This window comes from Quercus robur, chromosome 12 (assembly GCF_932294415.1).
Source record: "Quercus robur chromosome 12, dhQueRobu3.1, whole genome shotgun sequence".
Lineage (NCBI taxonomy): Eukaryota > Viridiplantae > Streptophyta > Magnoliopsida > Fagales > Fagaceae > Quercus > Quercus robur.
Window position 1 is genome coordinate 20766548 of NC_065545.1, and position 14329 is coordinate 20780876.

The 14329-nt window shown below is 41.0% G+C and overlaps 2 protein-coding genes across 2 annotated transcripts; both read left to right on the plus strand.

The window, feature by feature from the left end:
• The first annotated feature begins 2757 nt into the window (after nucleotides 1-2757).
• LOC126708278 (uncharacterized) lies at nucleotides 2758-3351 on the plus strand. Its single transcript, XM_050408078.1, has one exon. It carries the CDS (start codon nucleotides 2758-2760, stop codon nucleotides 3349-3351), a length of 594 nt encoding a protein of 197 aa, XP_050264035.1.
• Nucleotides 3352-3710: 359 nt separating this feature from the next.
• Nucleotides 3711-4319, plus strand: LOC126708279 (uncharacterized). The gene has a single exon (XM_050408079.1). It carries the CDS (start codon nucleotides 3711-3713, stop codon nucleotides 4317-4319), a length of 609 nt encoding a protein of 202 aa, XP_050264036.1.
• The last annotated feature ends 10010 nt before the right edge of the window (nucleotides 4320-14329 follow it).

The following is a 14329-nucleotide window of genomic DNA, read 5'->3' on the forward strand; positions in this document are numbered from 1 at the left end:
CCTGGGAATGACCTTCACCCAAGCATATAAAAACCTATCCTCCAAAGGATTCATCAAGCCTTTAGACGCCACACCCATGCCTAATCCGATACCTCCCTCTTGGAACCTTAATGAATATTGCCATTACCACCAAAACTCTGGCCATAAAACCGACAATTGCTTTCGCCTCAAACACAAGATACAAGACCTAGTAGACAATGGAACCCTCCCAAATCCTAACATCATCACCAAACCCAACATTAGAAAGAACCCTTTGCCAGATTACCATAGGGCTCTCCCACCATATCAAAATTGGGTACAAGTAGATGAAGTTGAATGGGATTGCTCGAAGTTGATAGAAACTACAAATGTCAATATCAATGCCATGGAAGTCTAAGGAATATGAGATGAAAAGGATGAAGTCTTAAAGGAAGCAATAGAAATATGGGGAATACTTCTCAAAGGACTTACAGAATTGAAGAAAAGAGTTTTGGAGGACAATGTAGCAAATATCACTAGGAGTGTGAAGCACTACAAGCCATCTTTTTTAGAAAATGATCATCCTGGTAGGGATCTAAGGGGAGGATCCAAGGCCATGGAACCTAGAGGAAAAGAAGAAGAAGATAGGGTCTTGATGTAATTGAAGAAGACCCAAGCTCATGTGTTCGTATGGGGCTTGCTCATGGTCTCTCAAAAGTATCGTAAGGCTCTCCTGGATGCCTTGAATGGGAAAGAAGTACTTATATGTTAGGACATATGTGAATCATGTTAGGAACATATGTCAATATAGAATTGGCTAATCCTTTAACAAAACACACTTTACTTGTAATTGGGTAGATCTAGGATGTGCTTAATGGTTCAAGGAACAAGATTTCGAGTTCAAGTGTTAAAGCCATACATGTCTATCCAAGAATCAAGTGAAAAAGTGCTGTATTTTAAAACTCGACAGCTAGTATCTATCGAGGTTTAAAAGGCTGTTTAAGCCCGATGCTTTACAGTTGCTTGATAGATAGGGTATCTGTCAAGGTTTATGAAAATTAGTTTTTCAGATCTGATTTCACTCCAATCCATGTATAGATGTTTGAGTTTTCTTTTCTCACAACTCTAAACATATATAAGGATTGTTTTAAGAGCCGTCACAGCTGATGCACCTCAATGCAAAAGTTTTTCACAAGCATATTGTGAACCAAAGACATATGCCCTTATTCATCTTTCTATTCAAGAAGCTGCTGTGTTTGTATACAGTAGGGTTTTGTAACCAAGGAACTTCGTGATCTTCATCGTGTGGATGAACTGAAGAACTTTGCAGCCAACATCTTTTTCAAGTTGGTGAGTAAGCCGCATACTGGGATCCGCGCATCGAATTGGTTAGTCACGTACTAGGCGCCGTGCATTGAAATGAAAGATTGTCACTACAAAACAAGTCCAATTAGGTATTGGGGTAAGGGTTCAACTATAGGTTGGTATAAGGTACTGGGATTCCTTTACTTATAACCGCTTGTTGTGATAATAATGAATTCTCGGGGGTGGTGACCTTAAAATCACCCGGTGGGGTTTTTGCCATGTAGGTTTTCCCCATTCGTAAACAAATCACCGTGTCAATTTATTTTCCACTGCATTTTAACTTAGTTGGTGATTTATTTGTGCTACCACGCTTATTGCATGCTAATTGAATTAATTAATTAACTTGGCTAATTAATTGGTTAATTCATCATAAGGGGTCAATACATTCTTGGCCTATCAAGTGGTATCAGAGCAGACACACTCTAATTAGGTTTTAATCTTTGCTGTGTGATCCATTGACCCCTGTTTGTCATGGATAGAGGACAATCTCTTATTATACCTCCTTTATTTGATGGCACTAACTATGCATACTAGAAAGAACGCATGAAAGCTTTCTTGTAGTCATTAGATGAAAAGGTGTGGTAAGCTGTGGAAATAGGCTAGACCAAGCCAAAGGAAGCACCGGCCGATTGGGATGATGCTAAGATCAAGGCGGCAAACTTCAACAGCAGGGCATTGAATGCGTTATTCTGTGCGGTCACGAATGAGGAGTTCAAGAAGATATCCTCTACTGAAACTGCTAAAGAAGCATGGATCATCCTCCAGACAACATATGAAGGAACTAAGGCTGTCAAGGATTTGAAGCTTCAGTGGCTTACCATGAGGTTTGAAGAGATTAATATGGAGGAGGATAAGTCATTTGATAAGTTCTACGCCAAGCTCAAGAACATAGTGAACTCAACCTTTAATCTTGGGGAAACCATTCCCGAACCTAAGATTGTTAGAAAGGTGCTTAGATCTCTACCCGAGAGATTTCATGCCAAGATCACCACGATTGAGGAATCGAAGGATATTGACAAAATTCCTTTGACAAACTTGGTTGGCAATCTGTAGACCTATGAGTTGGGTTTAACAAGGATTGGAAAATCTAGTAAAGGCAAGAGCATGGCATTGAAGGCTAAGAGCAGTGACACTGTTGACCTATCCAAGATCAAAGCCATATTAGAGATGCCTCCACCCAAAAATAAGAAAGCGATCAAGGGTTTCTTGGGTCGACTATAATACATTAGTCGATTCATTGCCAAGCTCACCTCCACTTATGAGCCCATCTTTAAACTCCAAAGGAAGAATGAACCACACATATGGAACGATGAGTGCTAAAAAGCCTTTGAACTTATCAAGGAATATCTCCTCCACCCACCTATCCTAGTGTCTCCATAACATGGAAAACCCTTACTCCTATACCTTTCCACCATAAGGGATGCGGTGAAAAGTATGCTTGCACAAGAAGATAATGAGAAGAATGAGAGGGTAATATATTACTTAAGCATGAGATTCCATGATTACGAGACTAGGTACACTCCCATAGAAAAGTCATGCTTCACACTTGTTTGGGTTGTACAGAAATTGAGGCATATCATTTTACCCTTCCAAATATGGGTGGTGGCAAGAATGGACCCATTGAAGTACTTCTTTGAGAAACCTGCTTTGAGTGGAAGATTGTTGAGATGGTTAATCTTATTGGTGGAATTCGATTTGAAGTATGTGGGTAGGAAAACTATCAAGGGAAGCGTCGTGTCAAATTTTTGTGTCAAGAATCCCATAGAGGGGGAGGATGGTAAGGAGGATTTTTCGGATGAAGACATTTTGGATGTTGAATTAGGGATATGGAAAATGTACTTTGATGGAGCTGTAAACCAATATGGAAATGGGATAGGGATTCTCTTGATCACTCTCGAAAGATCTCACATACCTTTGGCAATCAAATTGAGCTTTGAAGCGGCTCACAACATGGCTGAATATGAAGCTTGCATCGCTGGAATGGAAGCTCTTCAGCTGAAGTCTTTGGGGACTCAAATTTGGTTATAGACCAAGCGAAAAGGTTGTGGAAAATGAAGGAAGAACACTTAAAGCCCTATCAACAAAACCTAGAGGACTTGACCAAGACCTTTGACAAGATTGAGTACACAATCATCCCTAGAGCTCAGAATTAATTTGCAGATGCCTTAGCTACTTTAGCCTCCATGGTTGAAATACCCGAGGTAGTATGGACACGACCCTTAGAGATCGAACAAAGTTATGAAGAAGTTCACAAAAGGAAGACTGGAACTTCAATAATGGCCATAGAGGAAGAGGAAGTTTCGTGGTACTATGACATCATGAGGTTCTTGGAACTAGGGGAATATCCGGATGGTGCCGACAAGAGATAACGTCGTTCTACTAGGATGATGGCAACTCAATACATCCTATATAGAGGACAACTCTATAGAAGGTCCTATGACAGTGTACACCTTCGTTGCTTGAAGAAAGAAGAAGCCGTGAGGGTAATGGAAGAAGTTCATCAAGGAATTTGTGGCTCTCATATGAATGGAAGAATGTTAGCCAAGAAAATCCTACGGGTAAGGTACCACTGGAATATGAAGGAGGTTGATTGTGTGGGCTATGTGAAGAGCTACCATGATTGTCAGACACACGCCAACTTGAATCATGTTTTGCCTAGTGAGTTGTACAGCATGACCTCTCCATGGCCATTCTCAATTTGGGGCATAGATGTGATAAGAAGAATAGCTCCTAAGGTTTCGAACGGGCATGAGTACATTTTAGTGGCAATTGACTACTTCACTAAGTGGGTGGAAGCAGCCTCCTACTCCATGTTGAAGGCTAAGCATGTGGCTCGGTTCTTAGAAAACAACATCATATGTTGGTTTAGGGTGCCTCAAGGGATCATTTTTGATAATGGTTCTCATTTTGAAGGTAAAGTCCAAAGGGTCATGGAAGAATATGGCATTGAGCATCACAAGTCTTCACCGTATCTACCGCAAGCTAATGGGCCGTAGAAGTAGCCAATAAGAATGTGAAGAATATCATAGCCAAGATGGTAGTGGCACACAAAGATTGGGCCGAGAAAATTCCATTTGCCCTATGAGGTTATAGAACTTCTATCTGAGCATTGACTAGGGCAACACCTTACTATTTGGTTTATGGTAGTGAGGCAGTGCTTCCTATTAATGTGGAGATACAATCTTTGAGGGTATTGGTAAAGACTAAGGTCCTAGAAGAGGATTAGGCTAAGGCAAGATATGAACAATTGGCTTTGATAGATGAGAAGAGAGCTAGGGCACAATACCATGCATTAGGATACCAAAAAATGATTGCTAGAGCATTCAACAAGAAAGTGAAACCAAGAAACCTTAAGGAAGGGGACTTGGTCCTAAAGGTGCTTAGAGATGATAATTTTGATCCAAGAGGAAAAATAAAACCTAGGTAGTCTAGTCCTTTTATCATTAAGAAGATCATATCTAAAGGTGCTACAAGAATCATGGATTTGGATGGGGAAGAGATGCTTCACCCCATTAACATGGATAGACTCCGGAAATACCACATTTAAAAGAAAAAAAAAAAAAGCCTGCTAGGTTGAAAACCCGAAAGGACAGCCTAGACAAAAATTAAGGTAAAAGAACCCCGCTAGATTGAAAACTCGAAAGGGTAATCTAGGCAAAAGTTAAGGGAAAAGACCATGGGCATGGCGAAAATTCCTCAAAGGACGTCATGGGCAAAAATTACATAGCAAAGGAAAAAGAAAAATAAAAAAAAGAAGAAAAAAACAATAAAAGAGATGACAATAAGCAAAGATAATAAAAAAGGGAAATTCTCTCATTGCTCAAATTAAAGGATAATAAGTTTGTTTTCATAGGGGATTTGAAACATTCCAATCCTTTATTAAATTCAAAAACAAAAACATAAGATTCATAAAAGTACAAAAAAGTAAAACATGGGGCATATCAAGGCGGTCACTCAGTCCTTCTTATCTTCTTGCTAGTCTTCATATGAGCCTTTTCATCCTTTAAAATCTACTTCATGTCATCCACCAACCATTGCTTGTAGCTTGCAGTGGGGTAGATATATTTGGGAGGAACAATTTCTTTCATCACCCTACAACGTGGCCAAGCTTCACTAATCCTACCCAAGATCCTATTGGTGAACACCATAGTGTGGAAGGCACCCTTATCATCAGGAGCTCCTTGATGCTCTCCAAATTGCCTTGAGATACAATAAGTGGAGTAGTAAGAGCAGCAACAAAGCCCAACCAAAGTCACATAATGATCCTTGCAACAACTATGGACCATGCTTGAGATATGTCACCATTCCACGATCCACTAAATGTCGGTCTCCTTTAGGCGACTCATAAGCTCCATGTAGGCTTCAAAACCCAAGACATCTCGAAGCCGGCAATCCCTAAGGTGCCTAGAAAGGTAGGTACTGAAGGGCACAGTAGGAGGATGAAGCAGCCGAAGCCTCTCTTGTAGCCAAATCTGTAGGGAAAAAAAAAGGAGAGAAGAGAGGGAGAAAAAAAAAAGTGGAGAGCATAAGTGAAAAAAATAAATGAAGAGACAAAGATGAAAGGTGATATAAGGTGCCTCGATGGGTTGAAAACCTCAAGGAAATCCATGCAAAATTAGAGGAATCTTGCTAGGTTAAGAACATAGGCAAAAGCTAGGGATTATACCTGAAGACGAAGAGGACTTCCTGTAATGAAACTTGTTTCCTTCCTCTGAAAAGGCATCCAAGCCATTGAGAGTTTCCACCAAGATCAAGCCTACTGGATTACCTCTCTTTAGCTCATAAGCCATCATGCACATTTGAAGATCCGCACAATATGAATATTGGACCAAGAAATATCTTGCAAGGGCACATAGGCAAAAGCCACGAAGGTAGTACGATCGTGGCCTCTCACCCTCGGGAAAGCCCAAACCGGAAAAGTAATCAAAGATAATCCTAAGGTTGAGTTTGCCAATAGACACCACCTATTGGCTATGGATTTAGGGATGCCCAACATAACTCACAACAAAGAAGGAAGATCTCCACCCATGGTAGGAAAGATAAGATCATCAATCTCCGATTCACTTATGATAGCAGCAAATTCCTGAATAGTGGGGCATAATTCTATTCTGTTGAAGCAAAATACATGCCGAGAAGGAACCCAATAGTTGGTAGAAACATGAAAAAGAGGGAATATGCAAGAAATGCCATAGGGAGCAATAGAATCCTTGAAATTGGGACCAAGCTTCCTAATCCAAGTAGAGACATCAAGAGGAGAGTTTTCTGCCATTGGGAGACTTCAAAAAAGTGTTCTCTAGGTTGGAAATACGTTGGTGGGGGATTCGGACTCAAACGGCTACTTTTATACCTAAGTAAGTCGGCTAGGTTTTTTCTGATTCGCAGCTCACGTACACAGGATCAACCCTGCGTACGCAAAGTCAAAGCTGCGTACGTAGGCTCATTTTTACATATGCATGATGCTTGGCAGAAGCCCATGTTCCCCTGTTTTGAGCAGAGTTTTTCCTACTCCCAAACATTTCTAGGGTTCCTGTGACTTAAAGAATCATTCAAGACATGTTCCAAGCACAACATTCCAGGCATCAAAGAAGCAAAGTTGTATAGAAGCATACAATTTATCATTATCTTATAGATTAAGTGCTAAATTCCAATCAAAAGGATAAATGTAAAAAGATGTTCTTAAATACAATCCTTTGTCTCAAACCAATCCCAAATTTCTCCTAAAGGGAATAAAAAAAAATATTAAAAGAAAAAGTTGTGTGTTGTTTGTTGTATAGATGTTGTGACTGCAGGTAATCAACGGTGCCACCTCTTCCTTGGTTGGTAGCTAAGAATCGCTTTTGAATCCTCCTTCTCGCCACCATCATCATCATCATCGTCATCATCGCCACCGCCTGGGTGGGCCACTCCTCTAGGACCATATAGCTCCTTCAAGTAGTTGGTCACCTCCAACTTAAGATTCTCGACCAGCCATACCAACTCCTCATGCTCTTGGATAGTGGGCTACAATTTGAAGATAGAAAGGTTAGTGACCGAAACAAGAAGAGAAATTTGGAAAAAAGAAAGGACAAAGGGAAGAAAGAACTCATTACTTGAGTGTTAGGGGGGAAAGGATAGCCCATGACATTGGGGTTATAAGGCACGACATGCTCACGAGCAAAGCCATCTGGGCCATAAGCATAGACCGTCCAAGGGATATGTGAAGGATCAATGGGCTCACCGGTGGTCCCCTCTATTATAATTCCCCACATTAGGAGTCATGACAAACAAATAAAAAAGAGAGAGAAGAAGTATAAGAGTTTGAGCATATACTTGAACAGTAAGAGAAGACATGAGGCGAGTGATGTTGAACTCCCCATAGTCCAACCCCTCAAGAAGCCGCTCGGCATAGGAAACACCACTCCCCCATGAGTTGTATTCATCATCAATCATGGAGTGTGGGCCAAGCATGAACTCAGGTGGATCCATCGGAATCTGTGGGTCATCCCTACCCACCAACTGGCACCTTACAATCTCCGCCAAATATAGAGCCCTCAAACTCGCTCCTTCAAGGGGTCGGGTAATCTCTGAAATAATAAGAGTGGCAGGCTCCAAGTCTCGAGAAGCTAGAAAGGGCTGGCCGGCCCATAGGGCCCAGTATACCTATAATGGCACAAGGTTAGGAGAAGGGTATTCTTAAGGGTAATGTAGGAAGAAGCACAAACAACCAGAACTCTTAAAATTTACCTTATCTGAAGTCAACCTCGTAAGATGTGCCCTCACTTGGGGAAAATCCCTCAGAACTAGGTCGATGCCCGGAGTTATGAGACCATACCTAACCACCCATCATTGTTAAAAAGAAACACAAGCCACATGTTAGATGCAAGATGACAGTTTGCAAGATGATATATACAAGATGACAGTTTTCAAGACAATACAATTTGCAAGACTACAAGTTACAAGTGAAAATGTAAAGAATGAAAAGACAACTAACCTCAAGGAGCTTCTAAGGCCCCAAAAGCTGCTGCAAAGTGCCTTAGCTGAGAGTGTCGAGGGTAAAGTAAAGATAAGCAAGACATACTTGCCCCCAGTTGGCCCTCCGTGCCTCCCTAAAATCCTGGAAGAGGGTTAGCCACCTCAAAGACATTGTTTGCCCACCATTGACAAAAAGGTAGGCTTTTAGCAAGTGGAGAAGGAAAGCCATCACCATACGAACGCACTCCTCCGTGGTCCTCTGTGGGAGGAACATGTAATCTGTTACCAAGTCAAAGTAGCAGATAGTCTCAGTGGAGTACTTCTTCCCCAGTGTTAGGACATATGTGTTTCACATGTTAAGAACATATGTCATGATTTTATGTAATTGGCTTATCCTTTGACAAAACACACTTTACTTGTATTTGGGTAGATTTAGGATGTGTTTAAATACTTCAAGAAACCATGTTTCAAGATCAAGTGTTGAAGCCTTCAAGTCTGTCCAAGAAAACAAGTTGATAGTGCAAAATCGTTAAAGCTCGACAGCTGGCTCGACAGTTGTATCTATTGAGCTTAAGAAAGCTGTTCAAAGTTCGGTGTGCTCGACACCTTCTATCTGTCGAGGTTTAAGAATTTCAGAATTCTAATATGATTTTCTTAGGATCCGTGAATATGACTTTGGGCCTTCTTTTCTCCTAACCCTAGACATATAAAAGGATTGTTTTAAGGGCTGTCAAACAGTTCACAAGTTGCACAAGTTTTGAGCAAACTCTGCTCAAGCAAATTGTGATCGGAGACGAAGTTCTTGCCTTAGTTCATCTCTTTTTCTTGAAGAAGTTGCTGTGTATGTGCACCGTAGGGTTTTGTGACCAAGTATCTTCTTGATCTTCATCGTGTGGATGAACTAAAGAACTTTGCAACCAACAACCTTCTTAGTTGGTGATTGAAGTCGCGTACTGGGATCCGCGCAATTGGTTAGTCACATACTTAGGAGTCGTGCATTAAAAAGGGGAACTGTCACTACAGAACAAGTCCAATTGGGTATTGGGGTAAGGGTTCAACTGTAGGTTGGTAAGGTACTTGGGATTCCTTTACTTGTAACCACTTGTTGTGATAATAGTGGAGTTTCGGGAGTGGTGACTTGAAAATCACCCGGTGGGATTTTTGCCATTAGGTTTTCCTCATTCGTAAACAAATCACCGTGTTATTTATTTTCCGCTGTGTTATTAGTTTATTGGTGATTTGTTTGTGCTACCACGCGTTTGCATGATAAATTGATTAATTAATAACTTGGCTAATTAATTAATTAATTTCCATCATAAGGGGTCATTCAGTCTGTGGCCTATCAAGTGGTATCAGAGCAAGCACACTCTGATTAGGGTTTAATCTTTGCTGTGTTGATCCATTGACCCCTGTTTGTCATGGATAGAGAATAGTCATTAATCATACCTCCTTTATTTGATGGCACTAACTATGCATACTGGAAAGTATGCATGAGAGCTTTCTTGCAGTCTTTAGATGAGAAAGTGTGGCAAACTGTAGAGATAGGCTGGACTAAGCCTACAGAAGCGCCAACCGACTGGGATGATGCCAAGATTAAGGCGGCAAACTTCAACAGCAGAGCATTGAATGCATTGTTCAGTGCAGTCACCAATGAGGAGTTCAAGAAAATATCCCCAACTGAAATTGCCAAGGAGGCTTGGACCATTCTCCAGACAACCTCTGAGGGTACTAAGGCTATCAAGGACTCAAAGCTTCAAAGGCTCACTACAAGCTTTGAAGAGATAAAGATGGAGGAGGATGAGTCATTCGATGAGTTCTATGCCAAGCTAAAGGACATAGTGAACTCAGCCTTCAATCTTAGGGAAACCATTCCTGAACCCAAGATTGTAAGGAAGGTGCTCAGATCTCTACCTGAGAGATTTCATGCCAAGATCACGACAATAGAGGAATCAAAGGATATTGATAAGATTCCTTTGACTGAGTTGGTTGGAAACTTGCAGACCTACGAGCTAGGGTTGACTGGAATTGGCAAGACAGTTAAAGGTAAGAGCATGGCACTGAAGGCCAAGAGCAATGACATAGATGAATCTTCTGATGATGAAGATTCCAAGATGAAGTCCTACATCACCAGGTAGTTCAAAAAGTTTATGAAGAACGCCAATGGAAAGGGTTTCGACAAGGACCGCAGGCAATCCAGTTCTTCTCAGTTTAAAGGCCAAGACAAAGGGAAGAAGGATGCTAAGGAAGGTGGTCAGTACACTGTTCCTGCAGGACCTAAGTGCTTTGGGTGTCAAGGCTTCGGTCACATGAAGCATGAGTGCCCTACATACCTCAAGAGCATTGGGAAGAGTAAGGCACTTGTTGTTACCTTGAGTGACACCGAGCCTGAGGATGATTCCGACAATGAGGATGACGGAATCTTGAATGCCTTCACTGTCACTGTTGATCCTACTGATGGGATTGTTGAAGATGTGGTTGAAGAGGAGGAATTGGTGGAATCCAAATTTGAGAAGATGGTTGATCAAGATGACATTCATACAGCCTATGAGAAGCTGTACAAGCTTTCTGAAAAGTATGAGAAATTGTATAGGCTAACCACCAAGAAACTCAATGATGTGGAACTTGATCGTGAGGAGCTTTCCACAAAGTTTGATGAAGCGAATCATACTATTGGAGCATTGAGGTTTGAGAACAATTTCTTGGCTAAGAAGACTAAGAAGCTTGAAGCGGAGCTGTTTCAAGTTAGAGCTCAATTGGAGAGGACTTCAAGTGCAAAGCTTGATGAGATGCTCAGCATTCAGAAATCTGCTTCAGATCGAATAGGTTTAGGGTATGGTCTTTCTTCCTCTAATAATGCTTCTACTAGTACTACTGTTTTTGTTCCTCCTGCCAGTAATATTAAAATTGGAAACAATGAGATTAAAACTGAGTTAGCTAGTGAGAACATAGACAAGGGTAAATCCATCATAAGAGCACCCCCTAAGCTTGAGAAGAAAGATGTTAAAAACCCTAGGGCTAAGAAGGCTAACTCTCAAAAGCCTAAACAAAAGAAGTAGTATCTCTGTCATCATTGTGGAGTTGCCGGTCACACTCGACCAAATTGCTACAAGTGGCTTGCCGCTTAACAGAGCAACGGCATGATAGCATCTGGGAACCAGAATCAGCTTCAATCCTCTCTTACTACCCTTGGAGATCTTCTCAAAGCCCTCATGTTCCTTTCGAACTTGAACGGTTTTTCTCCCTCACTGTCGGTTCAAGGGTTTAATCAAAGGAAGAGTTCTTCCAGGGTGTGGAAGGAAAAGGGCTCTAAGTGATTCTGTCACTTTTCTCTCTCTCTTTTTGTTTTTGTGTGTGCATTACTTATGTTTTTTGCTTTCAAGTTTTGAGTTAGTCTAGTTTTTATGCTTTGGTTGTTTAACATGTTTTTGTTTGGTTATTTTTTAGTTTTGCTTTATTTTTTTTTTCATATAAAAATTAAAAAAAAAATTGAAAAATCAGAAAAATGCAAAAACAGTGTGTGTTTTGTGTACATTGGTACTTGTCTCCTAACCCTAGACATATAAAAAGATTGTTTTAAGGGCCGTTAAACAGTTCACAAGTTGCATAAGTTTTGAGCAAACTCTATTCAAGCAAATTGTGATCGGAGACGAAGTTCTTACCTTACTTCATCTCTTTCTCTTGAAGAAGTTGCTGTGTATGTGTACCGTAGGGTATTGTAATCAAGCATCTTCTTGATCTTCATCGTGTGGATGAACTGAAGAATTTTGCAACCAACAACCTTCTTAGTTGGTGATTGAAGTTGCGTACTAGGATCCGCGCAATTGGTTAGTCACGTACTTGGGAGTCGTGCATCAGAAAGGGGAACTGTCACTACAGAACAAGTCCAATTGGGTATTGGGGTAAAGGTTCAACTGTAGGTTGATAAGGTACTTGGGATTCCTTTACTTGTAACCGCTGGTTGTGATAATAGTGGAGTTTCGGGAGTGGTGACCTAAAAATCACCCGGTGGGGTTTTTGCCATTAGGTTTTCCCCATTCGTAAACAAATCACCGTGTTATTTATTTTCCGCTGCGTTATTAGTTTATTGATGATTTGTTTGTACTACCACGCGTTTTCATGATAAAATGATTAATTAATAACTTGGCTAATTAATTAATTAATTTCTATCACAAGGGGTCATTCAGTTTGTGGCCTATCACCCAGCATGTCAATGCCTAGCTGCACACCTGACACGCCATCCAAACTGGTGATGGCCCCCTCAAAGATATGGCTGGTCATGCAGTAAAAGTCATAGGGAGTCATCGTCATCTCCCGCTCGACAATATGAAAGGTGTGGCTAGTGTCCCACCACCTTTCAATGAGGCACTACGCCAAGGTAGCACTCGCAATCTTTTCAAGGAAAAGACTGATGAAAGGCTCAAAGCTCGCCTCGTGGATATAACCCCTGGTTTCGGGGACAAGTAGGTTGAACCACTCCACCACCTTATTGGTGCTTCCCTTACTAGCATAAGGGGATGATGACTGCAAAAAAAAAAGAAAAAAAAAAAAGGGAGAAGAAGAAGAAGAAGATGTCATTAGATTCATGATTCAAGTGAAATTCGAGGAATATAGTGTTGTGATGCATGAGTGGAGATAAAAAGGATGACACAGTGATATTCAGATGCAAAAATGACAAGAAGGTGTGTGTGAATTGTATATGGAAGTGAAACGGTTGAAAAAGAAGTAAAAATAGGCTGAGCAAAGCTTCTGCCAAGCGTCTCACGTACGCAGGTCAAAGTCCACGCACGCAGGTAAGACCTCGCGTACGCAGGTCCATTCCCACGTATGTAGAACCTCAAGAACATACCTATGTATGCAAGAATAAAGTCACGTAAGCATAAATACAAGTTGCGTATGCAGGCTCAAGCCCACGCATGCAAGAACATAGACATAAGCAGTTCTTTGACATTTTCAAAAAACCATCATCCAAAATCAATCCTAGACATGTTCCTACCCCTCCTAAGACATCAGGTTTTCATCTAAACCCATCCCATAGCAAAACCCAAGCATTCACATAGTCAAAAACACATTTAAACCAAAGATCAGAGGGAAACTTGTAAGTGAGAAAAAAAATGAAAAACTTACAGATTCACCCATGGGAATGTGATTCTCTGGCCGGTATGTCAATGGAGGATGTCCCACCAACCTTGTGGCTCCACTCCAGTGGGTGAGATGGAAGGCATAAGAAGATAGGACATAGGAGGATTTCTTGGCCTTGGGTGCCATTGAAGGAGATGATGAAAGAAAGAGAGAAAATGAGAGAGTCTGAGAGAATGAGAGAATCAGAAGGTGTGAGGAAAAGAAAGAGGGGAGGGAGGTTTTTGTAGAGAGAAAAGAGAGAGGAGTTGTGAAGAATATGAAAAGGTGAAGGAGATGAAGAGAATGAAGAAGAAGAAAAGAAACGGTTGGCAACCGTTGGAGAAAATGAAAAGGCGGGAACACACTTGATGGCTAAACAATGTGTAGTTTAGACCTCACCATTAAACTACGTGTAGTTTAGTCTTGAATAGTAAGAAAAAAAAAATTCTCTTTTTTCTTTCTTTCAAAAAAAGGAAGGATGTCTCAAAGACTTCCACAATTAGACATGAATTATCAAAAAGAATTCCCCAGTGAATCAAGCACATCAAAAATTTCCCCAGGGAGTCAAGCACATCAAGAACCATTCCCAGTGGTTCAAGTGCCTCAAGGACCTTCCCAGCAAGTCAAGCATGTCAAACGTCATTCTCAGTAAGAAAGTAGAAGACTCTTCCTCAATATTTCAAGCATATCAAGCATCGTACCCAATGAGGAAGTAGAAAATTCTTCCCAAAAAATTCAAGCATATCAAGCATCGTACCTAATGAGGAAGCAGAAGATTCTTCCTCAAAAGGATTAAAACTATCAAATATCATCCTCATGGAGGAAGCAGAAAACTCTTCCTTAATAGCTCTCCCCACGGAGGAGGCACAAGAGTCTTCCCCAATGGACGAAAGCACATTAAAGCAAATCCCTAGTGAGGAAGTAGAAGATTATTCCC